At 43.9% G+C, this 21228-nt stretch overlaps 1 protein-coding gene across 1 annotated transcript in view; it reads right to left on the bottom strand.

Annotated features, from left to right (window-relative positions):
* CACNA1E (calcium voltage-gated channel subunit alpha1 E) overlaps positions 1–21228 on the bottom strand; it is a 364294-nt gene that overhangs the window by 33590 nt on the left and 309476 nt on the right. Inside the window, exons 33-39 of the mRNA XM_033151321.1 lie at positions 20655–20765; positions 18798–18881; positions 18311–18436; positions 18141–18206; positions 14711–14802; positions 11837–12002; positions 10791–10918 (exon numbers count right to left, since the gene is read on the bottom strand). Coding sequence (XP_033007212.1) covers positions 10791–10918; positions 11837–12002; positions 14711–14802; positions 18141–18206; positions 18311–18436; positions 18798–18881; positions 20655–20765 — 773 coding nt within the window. The remainder of the gene's footprint in view (positions 1–10790; positions 10919–11836; positions 12003–14710; positions 14803–18140; positions 18207–18310; positions 18437–18797; positions 18882–20654; positions 20766–21228) is intronic.

Here is a 21228-nt window from a genome sequence, read left to right as displayed (position 1 = left end):
GTGTTCAGTACTGGGCACCACAATTTAAGAAGGATATTGTGCAGAGGAAGGTAACCAAGATGATCAAGGGTCTAGAAACCGAGCCTTATGCAGAAAGGTTGAGGCAGTTGGGTATGTTTTTTTTCCAGGAGACCGAGAGAAGATGCGATAGCCGTCTTTAAATATCTAAACGGCTGTCACATGGAAGAGGGAACATGATTGTTTTTTCCTGCTCTGGAAAGTAGGACCTGAACCAATGGCTTCAAGTTACAAGAAAGGAGATTCTGACTAAGCACCAGGAAGAACTTTCTGACTGTAAAAGCTGTTTGACAGTAGAACAGACTCTCTTGGAAGGTGGTAGGCTCTCCTTCCATGGATGTTTTTAAGGAAGAAGAAGAAGAAGAAGAGTTTGGATTTGATATCCCGCTTTTCACTACCCAAAGGAGTCTCAAAGATGTTAACATTCTCCTTTCCCTTCCTCCCCCACAACAAACACTCTGTGAGGTGAGTGGGGCTGAGAGACTTCAGAGGAGTGTGACTAGCCCAAGGTCACCCAGCAGCTGCATGTAGAGGAGTGGAGACGCGAACCCGGTTCCCCAGATAACAAGTCTACCGCTCTTAACCACTACACCACACTGGCTCTCCAGTGGTCGGATGGCCATCTGTCATGGATGCTTTTAGTTTATATTCTTGCATTGCAGAGGGTTGGACTGGATGACCCTCAGGGTCACTTGAAACTCTACAATGCTGTGGTTCCATGTTTCTAAGTAGGGGGATCAGTGGAGAAGAAGAATAAAGACCACTTACTAACTTGCAGATGGGACAGACAGAGAAAGAAAGAAAGAAAGAAAGATACAGGAGAAAACTATCCAAAGATGCTTAGAAAGGGCTTCTCAAAGTGGAAGGCTAGGCATTTCTCCTTTGTTCCCAGAAAGAGACACTGGGAACTTCTGTTACTGGGAACTTGACTCCTACTTCCTAAGTCAGGTCTTTGAACTTGTACCAAAGCCCTTCCTTTTACCTTTGAACTAAACAAATATGAGCACATTAAGAGCTACATCTACATTAACTGTATTATTTGCAGAGGTCATTCATTGTTGTTTAGTTGTTTAGTCATGTCCAACTCTTTGTGACCCCATGGACCAGAGCACGCCAGGCACTCCTGTCTCCCACTGCCTCCTGCAGTTTGGTCAAACTCATGCTAGTCGCTTCGAGAACACTGTCCAACCATCTCGTCCTCTGCCGTCCTCTTCTCCTTGTGCCCTCAATCTTTCCCAACATCAGGGTCTTTCCTAGGGAGTCTTCTCTTCTCATGAAGTGGCCAAAGGATTGGAGCCTCAGCTTCAGGATCTGTCCTTCCAGTGAGCACTCAGGGCTGATTTTCTTCAGAATGGATAGGTTTGATCTTCTTGCAGTCCATGGGACTCTCAAGAGTCTCCTCCAGAACCACAATTCAAAAGCACCAATTCTTCAGTGATCAGCCTTCTTTACTTCCATACATCACTACTGGGAAAACCATAGCTTTAACTGTACGGACCTTTGTCGGCAAGGTGATGTCTCTGCTTTTTAAGATGCTGTCTAGGTTTGTCATTGCTTTCCTCCCAAGAAGCAGGCGTCTTTTAATTTCGTGACTGCTGTCACCATCTGCAGTGATCATGGAACCCAAGAAAGTAAAATCTCTCACTGCCTCCATTTCTTCCCCTTCTATTTGCCTATTTTTCTATTTGCTGGCCAAGTGATGGAGTTTGTTGTTGTTGTTGTTTAGTCGTTTAGTCATGTCCGACTCTTCGTGACCCCAAGGACCAGAGCACGCCAGGCACTCCTGTCTTCCACTGCCTCCCGCAGTTTGGTCAAACCCATGTTAGTCTCTTTTAGAACACTGTCCAACCTTCTCATCCTCTGCTTTCACCTTTCCTTGTGCCCTAAATCTTTCCCAACATCAGGGTATTTTCCAGGGAGTCTTCTCATGAGGTGCCCAAGGTATTGGGGCCTCAGCTTCAGGATCTGTCCTTCCAGTGAGCACTCAGGGCTAATTTCCTTAAGAATGGTTAGGTTTGATCTTCTTGCAGTCCATGGGACTCTCAAGTCTCTTAATTTCTTGTTTTTCGTTTGTCTTGTACTTTATCATTTGTATGCTGTTCTCTCAGTTTCCTCATATAGTCCACTTTCCCCCATTTTAAACATGGGCCCTTTATTTAACATTTCTAGGCTGTCCTTCTGGTGGCTTGTGCATCATGAAAACAGTTTTTACAGGAACTTCTACATTTGAGGGGGGCTTGGCTAGTTGATGTTTTTATCCAAGGACAGGCCTTGAAATGTTCTCCCTCCCTAAAAACTGCTAGTTTCAAGGTAAGGCAGATATTTTCGAATCTGATTTACTTCTCCCTCCCCCAGATATTAGGTCTGTAGCCCTGAGTGAAACATTTCAAACTGGGAATTATATATAATTTTGTGGTGAGCAATGAACTAAATCATAGCCCTGAGACCTTGCAGTAAAATCTTGTGAGAAACAGAAGGACAGGACATTGTGGGGACTGAAATGGCAAAATGACCGTGGAACAAGTGAAGTTGAAAACTAAGGGCAATTGGATTTTCATGATTATAGAAAAACGGCAAGTATTTGGATAAAAGCCCTTTTCTTCCAAAATGGTAGAAAAGCCAAATGCCAGTGAAAATCTGGCCAAGCCTTGGTCCTGTACACAGTAAATGTTACACAGGTAACTGTCAACTTGCGCAATGATCTATTGGTGGCTGTAACTGATTGTTGTTGCTGCCAAGTTGGGAGAAATCGGGTCCTTCCTTAAAGAGGATACATGTTGCGGTGAGACCTGGCAACCAAGCCCTGTGTTGTGGGTGGAAATGATTGACAGCCACAACACCCAGTCAGTAGGTCCCTCGATGCAGGGTTCAATCTGGCCAATGGAATGCAAGCTAAACGGATTGAGGGGCCTATAGAGACCCATGCACGTGACCCAGAGCTTCCTCTTTCGGTGCGTGCATTGGAACACCGGCCCACCTCTCCCTACCTTTAGGGCTTTTGCGCTTGACCTTGCTATGCCGTCGTGTGTCGTCTATCATTGGGACAGGGGCATGGCAGGAATTTTTCCCATTTAGCTGACTGGCTGTTGCCATTTGGGTTTCGCCTGCCGCGTAGCAAATCGTCACAACTTATAAGGTTGTGGATAGGCTCCGGTTCAGGTGATAGGGATGGGAGAACGCTCTCGCCATCCCTATGTGTTGGGTATTCCGTTAAAGGAATCCAGGGACTTGATGGTTTGGTCAACCCCTGAGAGGGGGTTGTGCCCGTGCCTGAGTCCAGGGGGGACATTTGGGTGGCGGATAGAGCATGTCCTCGGCTTTCCGCTTATCCAGGTGTTCACCCTTGGCTGACCTATGCTGGAACCCTGGGTCAGCGCTACCTGCAGAGAAGGGAGCTTGTCGAACCAGAGCCTATGCAACCAATCACTTGCTGTAATCAATAAAGTTGTGGCCTAAATTCTGTCAAAAACCAAACCAAAATTTTAGTCTTGTCTGAATTTATTTGGGGTAAGGTTAAAAGGTCTGAACACGCAAAACCTACATGATTTCTATTATCTCTCCGTGATCAAAAGGCAGTCCTGTAAACTCACTATGGGTCAACCCTGGCATGCAGTAAGTTCTAATGCTTTCTGAAACTGAACTGCATGGGAACAGAAAGGCAGGTACAAAAGATTTGATTGAGCTATGAAAGATGCATTTTAAGACCTAGGCATCTGGTGCAAAAAGAGAAGCAGTGCAAGAACCATGAAGGACGATCCTAAACATTAACGTATTGCAAAGATGCATTGTTGTGATTTGTGAAGCATATTGCCCCATGAGCGGCAATTCCTGTGCTTTCTCAAAGGCACCGTTTCTCAGACTGTGCTGGCATAACCGTGTCTCTTGAAACAGCTCTTTATTAAAAGGAACACACTGAAGTAGAAGCCTATTTGTTCCGAACGTGATGGAACGATTGTACTGTACCTGCGGCAGATTTCAGACCAAGGAAAGAGTGAAATGTGTCTCGGACAAGTACTTCCTAAACAACCTCAACATTACTGGGTGATGTGTCAAATGAACAGAAGATTCTGTTTCTTAGACATCTTTAGCCCTAGAATGCAGTGGTGAGGAGGACTTAAAAGTTTGTTTACTGGCTCCATTTACACTGTGCAACAGTATTACAGACAGCTGTTCATACCAGACAAAATTTGGTAATTGTTTGCCATCGAGACCCATGACAAAAGCTGTTGATTTACTTATACACTGCAGCTTATGCCTTATTTTAGACAAAACGATTCACTCTAGCACATGTGTAATAAGAGTATATTACATCATAATGTCACCAGGAAGATAATCAGTGACATATTTATGTGGAGGCTGAACACATGCTAAATTTACAGAGTTAATTATTCTGTAAGGTTAACCCACCTTGGCCGTCATTTATTAAATCACAATAGAAATCATTGGAAGTGGGTTTCAAGAATGAGTTTCGGAACTGGCAAAGGAATAACACACGGATCTGAGGTTCCTTTGCAGCTTCTCTTATGGAGATGACAACTTAGATTGCATTTTTATTTATTTATTTTGAAGCTTACTCAACTACAAGGGATGGAACAAGCTTTAATCCTAGTCCTCATCTATTATTTTTCTTGGCATAATGAAGGTTGAAACCATTGTTTACTGCCAATGACTTGGTTGCAAAGAATAAACATCCAAAGCTCTCAAGAACTACAAGTGATCAGAGCTTGTAATCTGCAAAAAAGATAGGAACAGTCTAAATGCTTTCAAACAATCTGTCAGGTCAAAAAATAATAAGAAGAATTTGACACGTGTGTGTGTATTTGTGGGAAATAGATAGCTACAATGGGCAATGCTTTCAAATAAACATTCATTAGGGCCTAGTTCTTACTGAGATGGCAATCTGCATCACTTCAGACTGCAGATAGAATGTTCTTTCATACAAAAAAAGAAAAAAAAATTCCTTCCACATAGAAAATTAGATATTGGGGGCAAGGATTCTTCTCGATCAGCCTTCTATCTGACACGCTAGTTTTCTTTGTTGAGTGGGGTTTTAAAACTTTTTGGCTGAGGAGTATGAGCCCTCAGGGTCACCGAGAGCTGGGCATAAATCAGGGTGTTGAGTCTGGCAAACCGAATAGCACTGTTAGGAGATACATCGTGAACCCCAATGGCATGACTCTGGAGAGTCAGAAAGAGTGCAAGATTTGATAAAGCGTGTTCTCCTTCATGGAGAGCACGTGTTGCGGTCGGGGCTAGCAAGTCACCCCTCTGCTGCTGGGCGGGTTTGTATGGATGGCCACTACTGCTATTGGGCTCTGGCTGTCGTTGGGGAGATTTCTATGTTGCAACTTGTTGATGGACAGTCCAGAGCCTATAAATGACCCTGCACTCAGCGTCGGAGCCCTCCTGGCTTCGTGCATCGGATCGCCCGCCCTCCCGCCCTGTTATTAGGCCTCTGCGTTGACCTTGCTATGCCTGTCATGGGGTCATCTGCATTGTAGCAGGGGCCTGGTAGGAATTTTTCCACTTGGCTGATTGGCTGGTGCCATTTGGTTTTCGCCTACTGCGTAGCAATTAGTCACAACTTGTAAGGTTGGCGGTTAGGCATTGGTTATAAATTGGTTTAGGAGGGGCAGAGTTGGCTGTGGTTGCCCCTCCTATGCTGCGAAGGGGCAGGTTGGCTGTGGTTGCCCCTTCAAGGCTGCTGCTGCAAGGGGAATTCCGTTAAAGGAATCCAGGGGCTCGCCATGCTTGTCCGTTTCCCCCAGTCGGGGGACAGGGCCCACGCAAGAGCCCCTGGGAGCATTTGGGGAGAACGGGCGCACATTCTCTCCCCAAAGCGTTTTCCTCTATACCAACTCCACAGGCGGGTGGATGTCAGTTCTGTCCCCAGCGGGACAGATAGTCTTAACCAATGCCTAAGCAACCACTCACTTATTTTGTATTCAATAAAGTTGTGGCCAAATTAATGCCAAAAACCTTAAACTTATATCTGGTGTGAAGTGTGTTTTACTTGAGGGGTGGATTGGGGACCTCAACACGCAACCAGAGCTCCCATGCCTGAAACTGTAACACCTTCACAACCAAGTCTCTAGTGACAACATCTTTCTCCCCATGTCCTACTCGCATTGCTTTTTTCCCCTCAACCCCTTGCCTCGCATTTTCTCCTGCATTTTTTTTTTTTGGTAGCCGCTCTGCTTAAAGAGCAATAACAATGCCCACTCGGAAGATAAAAGATGTGCCGTCAGAGAGGGCTCTGATCCAAGAGGCAAAGATTGTGCTTCCCGAATGTATTATCCGTGTGCAGGAGACACAACCCATGAAGGAAAAGAAAGAAAGGAAAACCTTTAGAGGACCAGAATGAATTTTCAGCCTAGGCAGACAAACCAAAGCCTTCTCTTCCCCCCCGCCCCATCCCTTCCTGTCCCCAACAGCTGCTGGTTCTGAAAGGCTGTGGATCTCTTTAAACTCAGGTTAAAGCAATGCCAGGGTTTCCTGATGAGGTGCAGTGGTGGCAGAGCAGGGGGTCGGGAAGGAGGGGTTTAACAGGATGTTCCTATTGCCGGGTTGTGGCTGGGGATCGGGAGGCAAACCTTGTACGCCACCCTGTAGGGGCAGTTCTCTCCCAGGCCCAGAGGAGGCGAGATCACCCGTACTAATGTGTACATATCCTTATACAGGATCCTGCCACTGGAAAGGAAGCACAGGTGCGTTAATAGGGCTGCTCAGGAAATGGGGAAGAGGGTGCAAGTGCATAACTAACTGATGGCGCTAGAGATGTGCAACTTTCCCCTTCCGTCTCCAGCTTGGAAAAAGCTCTGAGCCGCCTGTGGAAAAGATAGCTACCGCTCTCGCTGGGAAGGTTGGTTCTACAGTGTTGGATCCCATCCCATTTGTCAACAAAGCGAGTACGAAAGGGTCAGAGTTGTCTCGATCTGAGGCTGAGAAAAGATGCAGCAGTCTGCCATTAATTAGCAGACCTTAGCCCACATACAGACCCTTATCCATGGATAAGCCAGAAGAGTTTTGCTGGTTATTTAAATGAAGTCAACACACTTTTTAATTTTAATTTTTTTAAAAAACAACACCTTTCAGGAGGTGCTAAATTGGTTTAGTTCCCGTTTTCCAAAAGCGGAAAGCTTTGTGAGGAAATGTCAACGAGTTGCTCAGAGTTGCACCATGAGAAATATGAGGCTGAATCCAAGCTTGCAGTAACGGAACAATCCCCATAATTCCTGACAAGGAGCCACAGATCGAAAGTTATCAGAACATGGCAAATCTATTTAATGGTGAGGCCACTGCGGGCCAAATCACTGGCACAAGAAAAAGCTTTTTTGAGATGTGCAAGGAGGAGATCCCCACCCTTTCCGCTTTTCACAGTGAAATCTGAGTTTAATATTCTCATTCTCTTCCTATTCCTTTGACAGTTTTCCTATTTGGCAAATGATGCATTTGCTTCTCTGTGGAATACTATAGAAGAGGTGTGAATAAGTTCACAACCGAGTTCCTATTTAATCCTGTTTCCCCACTTTGGCCTGTTTCTCACAGAGGTGATAAATCTGTGCCCTGATTCTCACGTAAAAAACTGCCCATACAAATATATCCGTATCTGACCAGACAGAAAGCCAGAATATCAGGAAGAAAACTAGGCTACAGAGCTCTTCTCACTGATATGCTAGTTTTCTATGTAGACACACATTTTGTGTTTGTGGGGACACAGTCACGGGACATGTTATAGCCCAAAGGTAATTGTATCACCCCAGAGACAACCAAATTTCCAGCCACAGGTTGCAGAATTGGTCTATCATGGCTTGCGAGGTTCAGAACCTGTGGTCTCAACTCCCATCAGCCCCTGCCAATGTAGACAATGGTCAGGGGGGATGGAAATTTGGCCGCAGGCTCCTCACCCCCTGTTTGTTGTTTCTTAAAATTACAACTTTAATTCAGAAATGCAATCGTCTTGTTGATTTTTAAATAGACCGATTAAGCAAATACATGCCAAAAAAAGAAGGCGGATATCCAATAATCCTGAGTTTTCACAGCAATGCCAGTTTTTAAAAAGAGAGTCTTAACAAAGTGCAAGACTGCTAAGGCAATAAAAGGTAAAGGTAAAGGGACCCCTGACCATTAGGTCCAGCCGCAGATGACTCTGGGGTTGCAGCGCTCATCTCGCATTACTGGCCAAGGGAGCCGGCGTACAGCTTCCGGGTCATGTGGCCAGCATGACTAAGCCGCTTCTGGTGAAACCAGAGCAGCACACAGAAACACCGTTTACCTTCCCGCTGGAGCGGTACCTATTTATCTACTTGCACTTTTGATGTGTTTTCAAACTGCAAGGTAAGAAAAGGTAAACCATTTTTTATATTTATACGCTGATTACCCCTCCCCTAAGAAAAAGCCAATTCTTATTTTCCCTTTTGTCTAAAACCTAACTAATTCTATCAGCTCCTTAATTGTTCAAGAAAAGAACTTTGACTTTCCTGCTCAAAATGAGCTTGCGCCATGAAAAGAACAGTCTGACGCTACTAAAAGCAGATACAGAGTTCAGAAGAGCAGATATGCTTGCCTGTGGGACCTTAAATACCAATGTTTGTTCCTCACTTTTCACAAGCTGTTTCAGGAGTGGGGAACAGAATAAAGTTGCTCAGCCAGGTCCTGAGCTCCCCCAGGAAAGCCCTTCTGAGACTGGCGCTCTCAAGCAGAGCAGATCCCTGCCCAAAGTGGGGTTTTCAGTTGGTGCCAATTGTAGCCACTGAATTGAGTGCAGGCATTCCCAGTTGGGTCTGCAGCTGCTAGCAATCAGCTACTATGATGTCATCTATGAAATCACATATGATGTCACATGTGGGACAGGTGAGTGCAACTTAGGATCCTTGCCACACATGACTTAGGCATAGGGTCTGGGGGTTCCCCGTGGCTGTGCTATTTGATAAGTAGGCTCTTGCCAATGAGTACCCAATGCCACATTATTTGTTTACTTATATATTTTAAAACATTTTTAGACTGGTCTAAAAATATGCCTGTCCAAATTGCCTGTGCAAAGTGCTTCCTATTACTGAAATATTCTGCTTTAAAAAAACAACAACCAAAAACCACCACAAGAAAACAAAAGTTTTAAGACATGCATTTTTTGTACACATCTTAATTCAAAATGCACATTTTTATATCCATTTGAGCCTAAAATATAAATTTTGGCACTTTCTTGAGGCTAAGTATTTGGAGAAGTGCAAAAACCAAAGGATAGCTGCATTTCAATTCATGAATTAGTTCAGGAAATGTAAATCGGGTCAGTTTACTTTTAAAGGTGCGTTCAAGCGTCCTTCATTGTGTGTGATGGGTTTTGTTGGTATTTACCACTTCAGGCTGATGGTAAGGGACCATACAGTGGTACCTCGACTTACAAATTTAATCCGTTCCGAATGCACATTCGTAGGTCGAAAAATTCGTAAGTCGAAAAAAGCGATTTCCCCATAGGAATGCATTGGAAACGAAAAATTCGGAAAAATTCGTAAGTCGAGTAAACCGCATCTAAAATTCGTAAGTCGAGTAAACCCCATCTAAAACTGCCAACGGATGTCCTTCGGATGTCGAAAAATTCGTAGGCGTGCGGGCACTTTTTTCATTTGTAAGTCGAAAAATTCATATGTCAAGTAATTCATAAGTCGAGGTAACACTGTATATTTGAATGATCCTCCATAATAATAATAATATAGCTGCACACACAAGTGTAGCCTATTAAGGGCAATAGTTCCTGACATTCTAGATTTCTATGTGCAGAAATCTTTGATATATGGGAACGTTTAAAAGGTACATACCCCAATGTGTATAGCAAAGTGGAATAGCCTAATGAGAGCTACGGTGTTGAGAATTTTTCCTGACTGTGTGTTTCAGCTCTGATTTCAAAGGTGATAATCGATATCAACTGCTCTTTACAACCCATATTCTGTGTTACATTCAAGGCTCTACATCATTGCAAAGGAAGGAAGAACTACGGCTGAAAAAATACGAAAGGTCACACACCATCAACTCATAATATCAGGATAACAGCAAACTAGCTGAATTCAGGTAAAACAATAAAACTAGGTTTCAGGTGGGCAAAGGCAGATTCACGGCAATTAGGGGGGTTCCAGAATTGCAAGAGCTCCAGAGAGGGCCCATCGCTTTTCTAGAGCTGTGAGCATTCACACCGATTTTTAAAAGGACTGGAATCTCAGGGTGATCCAAGCCAGTTCTTGGAGAAAGATCAACATAAAAAGGCTTTCAAGTTCTCTGACGGGAAATCTGAGATCTCCAAAGCTTTCTTGTGGTGGCAAACAAATGTCAATGCCAGTTCAGGCTAAGCACTATCCTACACTGGGGTCAGGCAAGTATGTTGAAACACCCATGGGAGACATTCTAGAAAACAATATTTTCTGAAGCATGCCTGAAACTTTTTTTGGGGGGGGGGTGATGTGGGGAGTAGTGAAGACCACCAGCCACAAAACCATTACAATAGCTCACAAAACCAATTACTATAGGACTCACAAAAATGCAGAAAACCCTGACCTTAGAAAATATTAATAAATAAAACCAGAGCTTTAACCCTTAATTCAAACCAGCTCAAACTCTGCATTGTTTGGGTAAGCAAAACGTCTTCCAATGCCACTTCTATGGGGCTTCTCATGGGCACATTGGGAGTCTGAAGGGTTAATTCCCTTCCATTCTGTTAGTCTTGGGCACCATTTCTAAACAGATTTTGCAGAGGGCTTAAAAAACAGGGGGTGCCTACATACCACGCAGCTCTGTCATACTCTGCCCAAATCCTGACAAATTCGTCAAGGTGATGCGGTCCCAAGATGGAGGAATCTCGAGTCAGGTATTCAAAATTGTCCATGATGACAGCCACAAAGAGATTGAGCATCTTAAGTAGGGAGGAAACAAGAAGAAGGTGTAACAAGGAGAGCCTGGAGAGAAATTGGCACAGTTCACATTTCAATGCCAGCCTACCTAATTTATAAGTCCCCACACAATATGCGGCCATCCTTTGAAATTCATACTTCATAATTCATTTTGTGATGCAGTTCTCTAACCAATGCACACATTGGGGAAATGTGGTTAAATTCCATGTATTAGTGAAAACGTCATAGAGAAAGGTATGTTATTAGGGGAAATCGCTTGGAAAAACTGTGTGCATCAGGCAAAGTCGCAAACAAACATGTGTCTGTTGGGAGAAATGTGCACTAGGATCCCGACCTATTTTCACAAGACCCTTAAAAAGAAACACGCAAACCGATGTGGAAATATTGCAATCCGAGTTTTAAGTCTGGAAAGATGAGAAACTGAGAAAAACCAAAATTGACAGGCTCATCCATTCAACAACAAGAGAAAGAGGAAAGGGGTAAGCAGAGACGGGAGAGAGCAGAGGGGAATGTAAATAGAAAAAGAAAATACTGCCAAGCAGGTTCCTGCATGTGGCACAATGACAGCAAAATCCTCTCTCTATGTTCCATGCGGAGGATCCTTCTGGATTCCATTAGGACAGGCACGTCCAACAGGTAGATCAACTTTGGCTCCCCTAAAAAATGCTCAACATTTTAGCCCTTCACACCCCCTCAAACAGGGCTTTCCTCCCACCCCAGAAAATCTCAACAACTTTGACCTGAACCCCTAAAAAATGGGGCTTTCCTCCTCCCTAAAGAAAGCTTAACAACTTTGACCTGAACCCCCCCCCAAAGGGGATAGATCACTGCCAGTTTTTAACTTTGTGAGTAGATCGCAGTCTCTTTGGAGTTGGCCACCCCTGCATTAGGGGTAAAGGGGAAAGGAAAGTGGAACTCACCAAAAAGGAGCAGAAGAAGATGAAGGAGACAAAGTATACGTATGCCAGATTTGTGCCACATCGCTCGTTCTCGTTCTGCCCAGATGTTGCTGTGGTGTCCGACTCACATCCTTTACCTTCCAGGCACGAAAGCATGATCTCCTGCCATGCTTCCCCTGTGGCGCTCCTGCACGCAGAACAAACACATCTTCCAAGTTTACTGCTTCGTTCAGCAAATGCCTCACAATCGATTGCTTCTTGCATCAGCCAACCTCTGCTGCTTCAGAGGAAGACATAGCCACATCGGAGCAGACTGTGATTTGATTCCAGCGGTAGTTTAGGGTGTCTGTGTGTGGCAGGGTAGGGTGGGGAAAGGATCTGCTGTCCCAAAAAAGCAGTGGTCCTAGTTCATGGGTAGGCAACCTAAGACACAGGGGCTGGATCCGGCCCAATCGCCTTCTAAATCTGGTCCACGTGCTTTTACATGAGTAGAATATGTGCCTTTATTTAAAAAGCATCTCTGGGTTATTTGTCAGGCATAGGAATTTGTTCATTTTTTCCTCCAAAATGTAGCCAGCCCCCCACAAGGTCTGAGGGACAGTGGACCGGCCCCCTCCTGAGAAAGTTTGCTGACCCCTGTTCTAGTTCATGAACCATCAGGGTGGATTTGATTTAAATCAAATCAATTTACATCATGATCATGATTTAAAACACTAGTCAGTAAGATTTGATTTACCCTAAATCTTTTTTTCTTTCTTTTTTTCTTTTTTTACAGAAAGACTCATTCTTGCTGGTATAATCTTAATATTTTCAACCAGATCAAGATTTCATTTTTGGACTAATAAATTTTCAGAGTAGTTTTTACAGTTATATAAAAAATCACTGGTTTGGTTATACTATTAGAAATACATAGACAAATAATTATGGAATTATTGTGAAGTTTCATAAGTTAACTGTTTATATTTGGACAACTTTTCTGCTGTACTTTATTGAAAGGAGAAAAATAATCACTAGTAACAAAAACAATTTATTTAGCTAAAACAATAACATTATAGCATATGTATCCATGTTTGTTAACTGATGTGGTTAAACGATTAAAAAAGAAACTTAGACTGAGTTTTAGCACACATTAAAAACTTAAAACAAATCCTTATTTCCTGATGAATAGCCTTTGGACTGTAATGTAACTTAAATAGAAAAACTATCTTTAGAAAGTTTTTTCCTCCAAAAGCATTTTATTTTAAAAATCCGATTTAAATAAAAAAAATCAGTTTTTTAAAAATTATTGATTTTTATCCACCCTGTGCACCATGTAGTGTCACACAAATAGGGGCGTTAGTTGTTGCGGCAGGGAAGGAGAGCAAAAATTAACCCACCCAAGCACTGTCTGCACTGCTGGACAAATTAAACTACTTTATTCAGGTAGTTTACGAAGTTCCCGCATTGATCCCACATCCAGTGAAGCTGGCGAGTTATTTGGAAGTCTTCTATGCTGACCAGGGACCCCCAGGGTGTGTGTGTGTGCTCATCAATTATCAGGATGCCTCCCAAAGCTGGTGCAAATGCCATTTCAAAATAGCCGACGTAAAATTGAGCATAGGATGTCATTATGTCATTAAGGGTAATTGGTGTTAGCTTGCCTTCAATGAGACAATTTATGCTACCCGTGTTAGGAAGAGAGCAGAGAGAATTGTAGCAGATCCTTTACATCCCGGTCATCATCTGCTTGATTTACTTCCATCTGGACGTCGCTACAGGACTTCATATACAAAATCGGCCAGGCACAAGAATAGTTTTTTTTCCCTTGTGCCATTAAATTGTTAAATTCATAGTTGTATAGCTGAAGGAGAGGTAAATTAGGGGGGGGGGGAGTTTCTTTGCTTCTTTGTATTGTGAGAGGAACAGTGTTTGTATGTTTACATTGCAATGTAGCCGAAACAACTTCCAAGTATGTTGGAAAATGTACTTGGCCAATAATAAATTAATCCTATTCCTATTCCTATTATTTTATTGATTTGATTACATTCCATTGGAAAGAAGAGAGGGAGGACACTTAACATAATGGATTATTAGACCCAAGGGGGGAGGGGATTGTGCATGGGATGCTAATCATATGTAGTTGTGGTCATTCTAGCAGGATAGCTGTGTCTCCAACATTGGTAATGAAACATTTTACCATGTATTGGCATTATTATAAAAAAAAAAGGTAAAGGACCCCTGGATGATTAAGTCCAGTCAGAGGCAACTATGGGGCTGTGGCACTCATCTCGCTTTCAGGCCGAGGGAGCCGGTGTTTGTCCACAGACAGCTTTCCGGGCCGTGTGGCCAGCAGGACTAAACTGCTTCTGGCACAACAGAACACCGTGACGGAAACCAGAGCGCACGGAAATGCCTTTTACCTTCCCGTTACAGCAGTACCTATTTATCTACTTGCACTGGTGTGCTTTCGAACTGCTAGGTTGGCAGGAGCTGGGACAGAGCAACGGGATCTCACTCCGCCACGGGGACTCGAACCACCGACCTTCTGATTTCCAAGCCCAAGAGGCTCAGTGGTTTAGACCACATCGCCACCCGCGTTAATTGGAGTCAAAAGTTAGGAAGTGACTACAGCTGCAAACTCATTAGGAGAGCCAAGCTCTTGTAAATCCTGCCTGTTAGTTCAGCTAGAACAAACAGCACACGTTGTCCACAAAGTCCTTTGGGGTCAAACTGTCCTTTCTAGGTAAGCTGCCCAAAGGGGAACTTTACCAATCCCCTCCTTCGGCTTGGCAGCGAGTAGGCGGATAGTCAGTTATTTGTTGGAACAGCTTCCAAAAACTACCGGTAAAGGCAATGTCACATTTTAACCTAAAACACTGGAATGAATCCTTGTATGAGTGTTAAAAGTCCATTTACCTGAAAAGAAGCATCAGTGAACCCAGAAAGCTGCGGAAATTGTTGTGACGATTAATGTGGCTTTCTTCATCGAGTTTGATATTCCCAAAAACCTGAAGGCACAGAGAAATGAAAACCCAGTGGGGAAGATTTGACGACGACAAATACAGCAGTCTCCCAGTTGGGTTAATATGAAGTGTACAAAGTCCTGACTACCTCTTTATTTCACTTCTTCCAAAGTCCCGTGGCACTAGGGCAAGGGAGATAATTGTAGATGGAGGAAGAGAGGTTAGTGTTTTTTTTTTGCAACCAGAGACATGAAAGGCAGCGTGAAAATGCCATTACTGCTAACGGTGTGTTCACTTATGCCACTTTTGTCTCTGGTTAACAGGTTTTCGTAGGGTGCCAGAAGCCTGCAAAGTCTCTTTGACCTGCAGCAAGCGTGGGGCAATGGAAATATGCATTAATTCCATGGAAAGGAAACCCTCTTGCAATCTGTTTCCTGCTCTAAGGTCTGCCTCAAGGCTAGACCAGATCATGCTAATTGCCAAATGGTCCTTCACATGAAAAGTAGAGTAAATTCTATACTCCTTTTTTTTTTAAGGGGGCAATCTCTCATTTAGTCTGCATGGCTAAACACCAGATTGAACAACTCAGGCGACAAATGAAACTGCTCTGCAGGTATAATAATAATAATAATAATAATAATAATAATAATAATAATAATAATATATTATTTTCCCAGCCACTCTGGGTAGCTCCCAACAGAATATTAAAAACACGGTAAAACATCAAACATTAACAACTTCCCTAAACAGGGCTGCCTTCAGATGTTTTCTAAAAGTCAGATAGTTGTTTATTTCCATTGACATCTGATGGGAGGGCATTCCACAGGGCAGGCGCCACCACCGAGAAGGCCTTCTGCCTGGTTCCCTGTAAACTGGCTTCTCACAGTGAGGGAACCACCAGAAGGCCCTTGGAGCTGGACCTCAGTGCCACACTGAACGGGGTATAAATAATAAAGTATTATTATTATTATTATTATTATTATTATTATTATTATTATTATTATTATTACAGCGGTACCTTGGGTTGCAAACACCTCGGGTTACAAACACTTTGGGTTTGACTCTGCTAACCCGGAAGTAGTACCTCAGGTTAAGAACTTTATAAGAATTTATTGACCATTTTCTTATAACAACATATACCCACACCCACACCTACAATTAAACAAATACAAAACAAATACACTAATAAAACAAATACAGACAATGTCAAGTTTTCTTGTTGCATCTTTTCTTTAAAAAGAAAAATTTCTATTTCCATATCTTGACCATTGACTTCCCCTGCCCTTTCTCCTTCGAGTTCATATCCTTAATCTATTTTATAACCATTTCTCCTGAAATTCAAATTCGATTATATAATTACACACAATTATATATTCAACATTTTACTAACAATGCATCATCGTAGCAATATCTCGTCATAATTCTTCTTCCACTAAAATCTTCACCAATCATTTATATCATATCTATCTCTTCTATCCTTTAAACTGCTGCTAATAACATAGTAACTCAAAATATCTCCTTTCATATTCTAACAAAAAATAAAACAAAAAGATTGTTGACAGTATTCACCCTCCTATTTCAAAATTCCATGACAGGCTACTTCAAATTTTACTTAGTGTTTCACCCCACACCCCCTCTGTCCATTATTCTTCTCCTGGTGGCATCAACACTGAATTTCCCTGTAGCTTCCCTCTCCAAGCGTCCACAGATCCAGGCACAGTCTAAAACTCTCCTTGCCACGAGCTCCAGGATGTCCATCTCGTCGTCTCTCAGCTTCTCCGGTTCTTTGTAGCATTCCTTTTCTTCTTGTAAAAACCATAATTCTCTGTCCCTGGCCCCCGAGCTCACACCTCGGGGACTGGATATAACAAATCTTACCGTCGCCTTGGGACTGCCACCCCCAAAAGGCGAGTTTCTTCTCCGAAGTAGCTCACTCATTTCTCTCCATCTTTGCAGACACCCTCTCAGCTCTTTGGCAAGACTTTCTTCCAAAGTATTAAAAGTTTTAAAAGCCTCCTCTGTGGGCAGTTGGTTCTCTTTCAGACCCCCACACAAGACTTTGACTTTCCTGTACAGCAGTTCCACCTTCAAAGCAGTGAGCCTCTGTTCGTCCGTTAGTCCAGAGTTCAGTGCCAGTTCAAGGACGAAGCCCAACATACTGGTAGAGGGGGAGGAAGTGGATATCAAATTTCTGCTCCTGCCTCTTTGTTCGTCGCCATTTTCCTAAACTGGAGCGCAGATACCGCAACTTTAAATGGAGATATTTTCCACTAATTTGCTTCCCAAGAAAAAAGTTTGCCAGTCTCATGAATCAATTTTAAGTACATTATAGCCAATTCTGTAGCAGCAGTTGCTCAAATTGGTTAGCTTCTTTAACTCGAAGGGAAGAAGGCAGGCTGCCTTTCTCCTTCCCCCCGGATCGTTCCAAAAGCTCGGTTTCTGGTCAAATTAGTTACTCACGACCACCGGGTTCCTTTGGCTCCATTCTTCAAAGGTAGAACTAAGACGCTCACTGCGGGCTTTGTCGCCGCATTTGCATCCCGGTTGGGGCATATCCCCGTAAGCCCGGCTCCGTTGTCCCTTCACCCCCACTCCCCCTTTACAGGGGGGGCGAGGGAAGGGTTCGGAGCCTCCGTGGGCGCAGCCGGGGAGCCCAGGGTGCGGGACGCTCTTCCCGCACCCCAACCGGAGCCCCGCTTTGCGGTTGCAGGGCTCCTAACCCCCGGGATGGATCGGGCGCCTCGGAGCCGAAGCAGCCCCGACCACCCGCTGTGGCGTCGCCAGCCGGAAGTCTTCAGGTTAAGAACTTTACCTCAGGATGAGTACAGGAATCGTGTGGCGGAGGCGCAGTGGCAGCGGGAGGCCCCATTAGCTAAAGTGGTACCTCAGGTTAAGAACTTTACCTCAGGATGAGAACAGGAATCGTGTGGCGGAGGCGCAGTGGCAGTGGGAGGCCCCATTAGCTAAAGTGGTATCTCAGGTTAAGAACTTTACCTCAGGATGAGAACAGGAATTGTGTGGCGGAGGCGCAGTGGCAGCGGGAGGCCCCATTAGCTAAAGTGGTACCTCAGGTTAAGAACTTTACCTCAGGATGAGAACAGAAATCAGGTGGCGGAGGCGCAGTGGCAGCGGGAGGCCCCATTAGCTAAAGTGGTACCTCAGGTTAAGAACGGTTTCAGGTTAAGAACAGACCTCCAGAACGAATTAAGTTCTTAACCCGAGGTACCACTGTATCATCATCATCATCATCAATTGAGCTTCTAATGGTAACTATTATTGTTATTATTCATTACCAATATGTTCTGTCCTCAAACCTCACAAACAGCCTCTAGCTCCTTTACCTGCCAGACACAGAGTCTTAGGTCTCCCAGGTGGTGCCTTACCTGCATCCCAATGATGGCATAAATGAAGAAGAGCATTGCAATCAGGAGACAGACGTAGGGGAGGGCCTGAAAGATGCAAACAATGAAAGGTTCTGTTGTATTAAATGCACAGCATTCATTTAAAATATCTTGTATCTTGACGAGCGGTCAGCCATTTATTTATTTTTTACCTTGAAGGACTGCACAAAAGTCCACAGCAGAATGCGGATGGTGTAACCTTGGCGGAGCAATTTTATGAGACGGGCAGCCCGGAACAACTTCAGAAAGCTCATGTTGAAGCTGCTGGTATTGACCAGCTTTAAAATAGACACAGAGAGAAAGAGAGATGGAGAGAGATCAAACAATTCAAAGAAAAGCAAGCGAAAAAGAAGCACACCTATCTCTGTGCCCTGAATAATAATAATAACAACAAGAACAAGAACATTTTTTTAAATTATTATTATTATTGTTGTTGTTGTTGTTATTGTTGTTGTTGTTGTTATTATTATTATTATTATTATTATTATTATTATTATTATTATTTATACCCCGCCCATCTGGCTGGGTTTCCTCAGCCACTCTGGGCGGCTTCCAACAAAAGATTAAAAATACATTAAAACATCAGTCATTAAAAACTTCCCCTTAAAGGAGGGGCAATAGGAAGGAGGAGAATTTCACCTTGCTGTCTGTCAAGATAATTTCTGTAATGCTGCCAATCACGGTGATGAAATCAAAGATGTTCCAGGTGTCGCGAAAATAATTCTGAGGGAAGATTGGGGGGGGGGGGAGGGGGAAGAATAAACCGTGGTGTGAACATCCAAGTAACAGCAAATATAGGGCGAGTCCTTTAAAAGAGGCCCCATGGATACAGAGTACAGTGGTACCTCTGGTCGCGAACGGGATCCGTTCCGGAGGCCCGTTTGCAACATGAAAAGAGTGCAACCTGAAGCGCCGTATCTGCGCATGTGCACGGCGCGATTCGGCACTTCTGCACATGTGCCAAGTGCGATTTAGTGTTTTTGCGCATGCACGCATGCCAAAAACCCAGAAATAACCCATTCCGGTACTTCTGGGTTCGGCGCGTTCATAACCTGTAGCGAATGCAACCAGAAGAATGACTGTAAACATGTTCCATGGGGCCTCTTTTCAAAGACTCACCCTGTACAAAGAGAAGCTGAAACCAATCCCATGAACAAGGGACAGTGTACATTCGTATGAGGTACATTCACTATAACTGGTTTATGTTTATTGATGGAATTCACATACTTGGCAAGTTTGCTCCCATTCTAGTTGGCGGCTGCTTCAAGAAACAGGCACCTCCTGTTCTACCTTATGGACCCACATCAAAGAGGGGGAAAGACAACATTCAGCCCAAAACTAAGGGTCAGAATGGATATGCCACCCATTTTTGCCAAGGCAACATAAGGGATGTAATTTTTTTTTTGGGGGGGGGGGGGGTTATTAGGATTTATAATGGGAAATGCAAAGCTTAATATCAAATATCTTTTTGGGGGGGTTCCAAAACTAAAACATTGATCTAAGAACATGGGGGGGGGGGAGAGAAGAAGAAAAGCAGGGGGAAAGAGAGAGAAGTAAAGAAGAAGAAATAGACAAGAGATTAAAGGAATCTCTTAAAACGGGCTTCCTCAACCTCGGCCCTCCGGATGTTTTGAGACTACAATTCCCAACATCCCTGACCACTGGTCCTGCTAGCTAGGGATCATGGGAGTTGTAGGCCAAAAACATCTGGGGGCCCGAGGTTGAGGAAGCCTATCTTAAAACAAAGCTGGGATTTTTATTGAGTTCATGCAGATCCCAGTTCAACACTGTCAGACCACATACATTCTCATTAACAGATTCCAGAAACTAAGCACATGTCAAATATATTGTACGATGGATCATAAACATAACTTGCTCTCCAGGGGGCCTCATGAAATATATCCCTCCAGAATCTGGCATCCAGTTCGTAGGATACCCAGGGAGCAAACAAGTGCCACATCGGTCTTAGCTTTCCTTCAGACTTCTGGGAAATTGGGCAAGTTGGAGAAATGATACTTAACTAACTCGATAAAAACAATTGATATGACCCAGCAGTACAGGGCATATTTATTTGATGCAAATGAGGCTGCCTATCACCAAAAGGGGACGCGGGTGGCGCTGTGGGTTAAACCACAGAGCCTAGGGCTTGCTGATCAGAAGGTTGGCGGTTTGAATCCCCGCGACAGGGTGAGCTCCCATTGCTCAGTCCCTGCTCCTGCCCACCTAACAGTTCGAAAGCACGTCAAAGTGCAAGTAGATAGATAGGTACCACTCCGGCGGGAAGGTAAACGGCATTTCCGTGCACTGCTCTGGCTCGCCAGAAGTGGCTTAGTCATGCTGGCCACATGACCTGGAAGCTGTATGCCGGCTCCCTCGGCCAGTAACGGGAGATGAGCGCCACAACCCCAGAGTCAGATACAACTGGACCTAATGGTCGGGGTCCCTATACCTTTATCACCAAAAAGCTAATCCCCCGCTACAAACTCTGTAACTCACCAGAAAGCCAAAAGCTATAATTTTCAGGACACATTCCAGTGAGAAAACCATGGTAAAAGCAATGTTCAGGTACTTCAGAGCTAGTTCATAGGTGTAGGGAGCAGAATAGTACTGCCAAAAGAGAGAGAGACAGAGAAGGAAAAGAAGAGTCATAATATCCTCGGTCCCACTTTTATTAAAACAACCACCCAAGAGGTTTCCCGGCCCCTGCAAGAGTTATATTTTCCCATGCGTAATTTGGATGCAAAATTCAGTTAGCAACTAAAGAAAAACAAAACTCCACACATCTTGGAGAAGCCAAGTGAAACATCCGCCACATACAGTTCTCTGATTTGGAGTAACAATGCCCGGCTTGTACAGAACCGGTTTGTTTGAACACCCTTACCCAGTTCGGCATTCTCTGTGGCTTTTTATTCACTGTGAAGTTGCTTGGGACAGCCATTCTGATTACAAAGTGTGGCAAGTGATAAAGGCCCATGGGATTAATTGCAGGGTGCTGGTAGCACAGAAGAAATGCAGTTTCTACACAACCTTTGAGAATATAACTGATGGGGGTGGGTGGGTGCGCTTGCGC

This window comes from Lacerta agilis, chromosome 6 (assembly GCF_009819535.1).
Source record: "Lacerta agilis isolate rLacAgi1 chromosome 6, rLacAgi1.pri, whole genome shotgun sequence".
Classification (NCBI taxonomy): domain Eukaryota; kingdom Metazoa; phylum Chordata; class Lepidosauria; order Squamata; family Lacertidae; genus Lacerta; species Lacerta agilis.
This window is presented reverse-complemented; position numbering and strand designations above follow the sequence as displayed.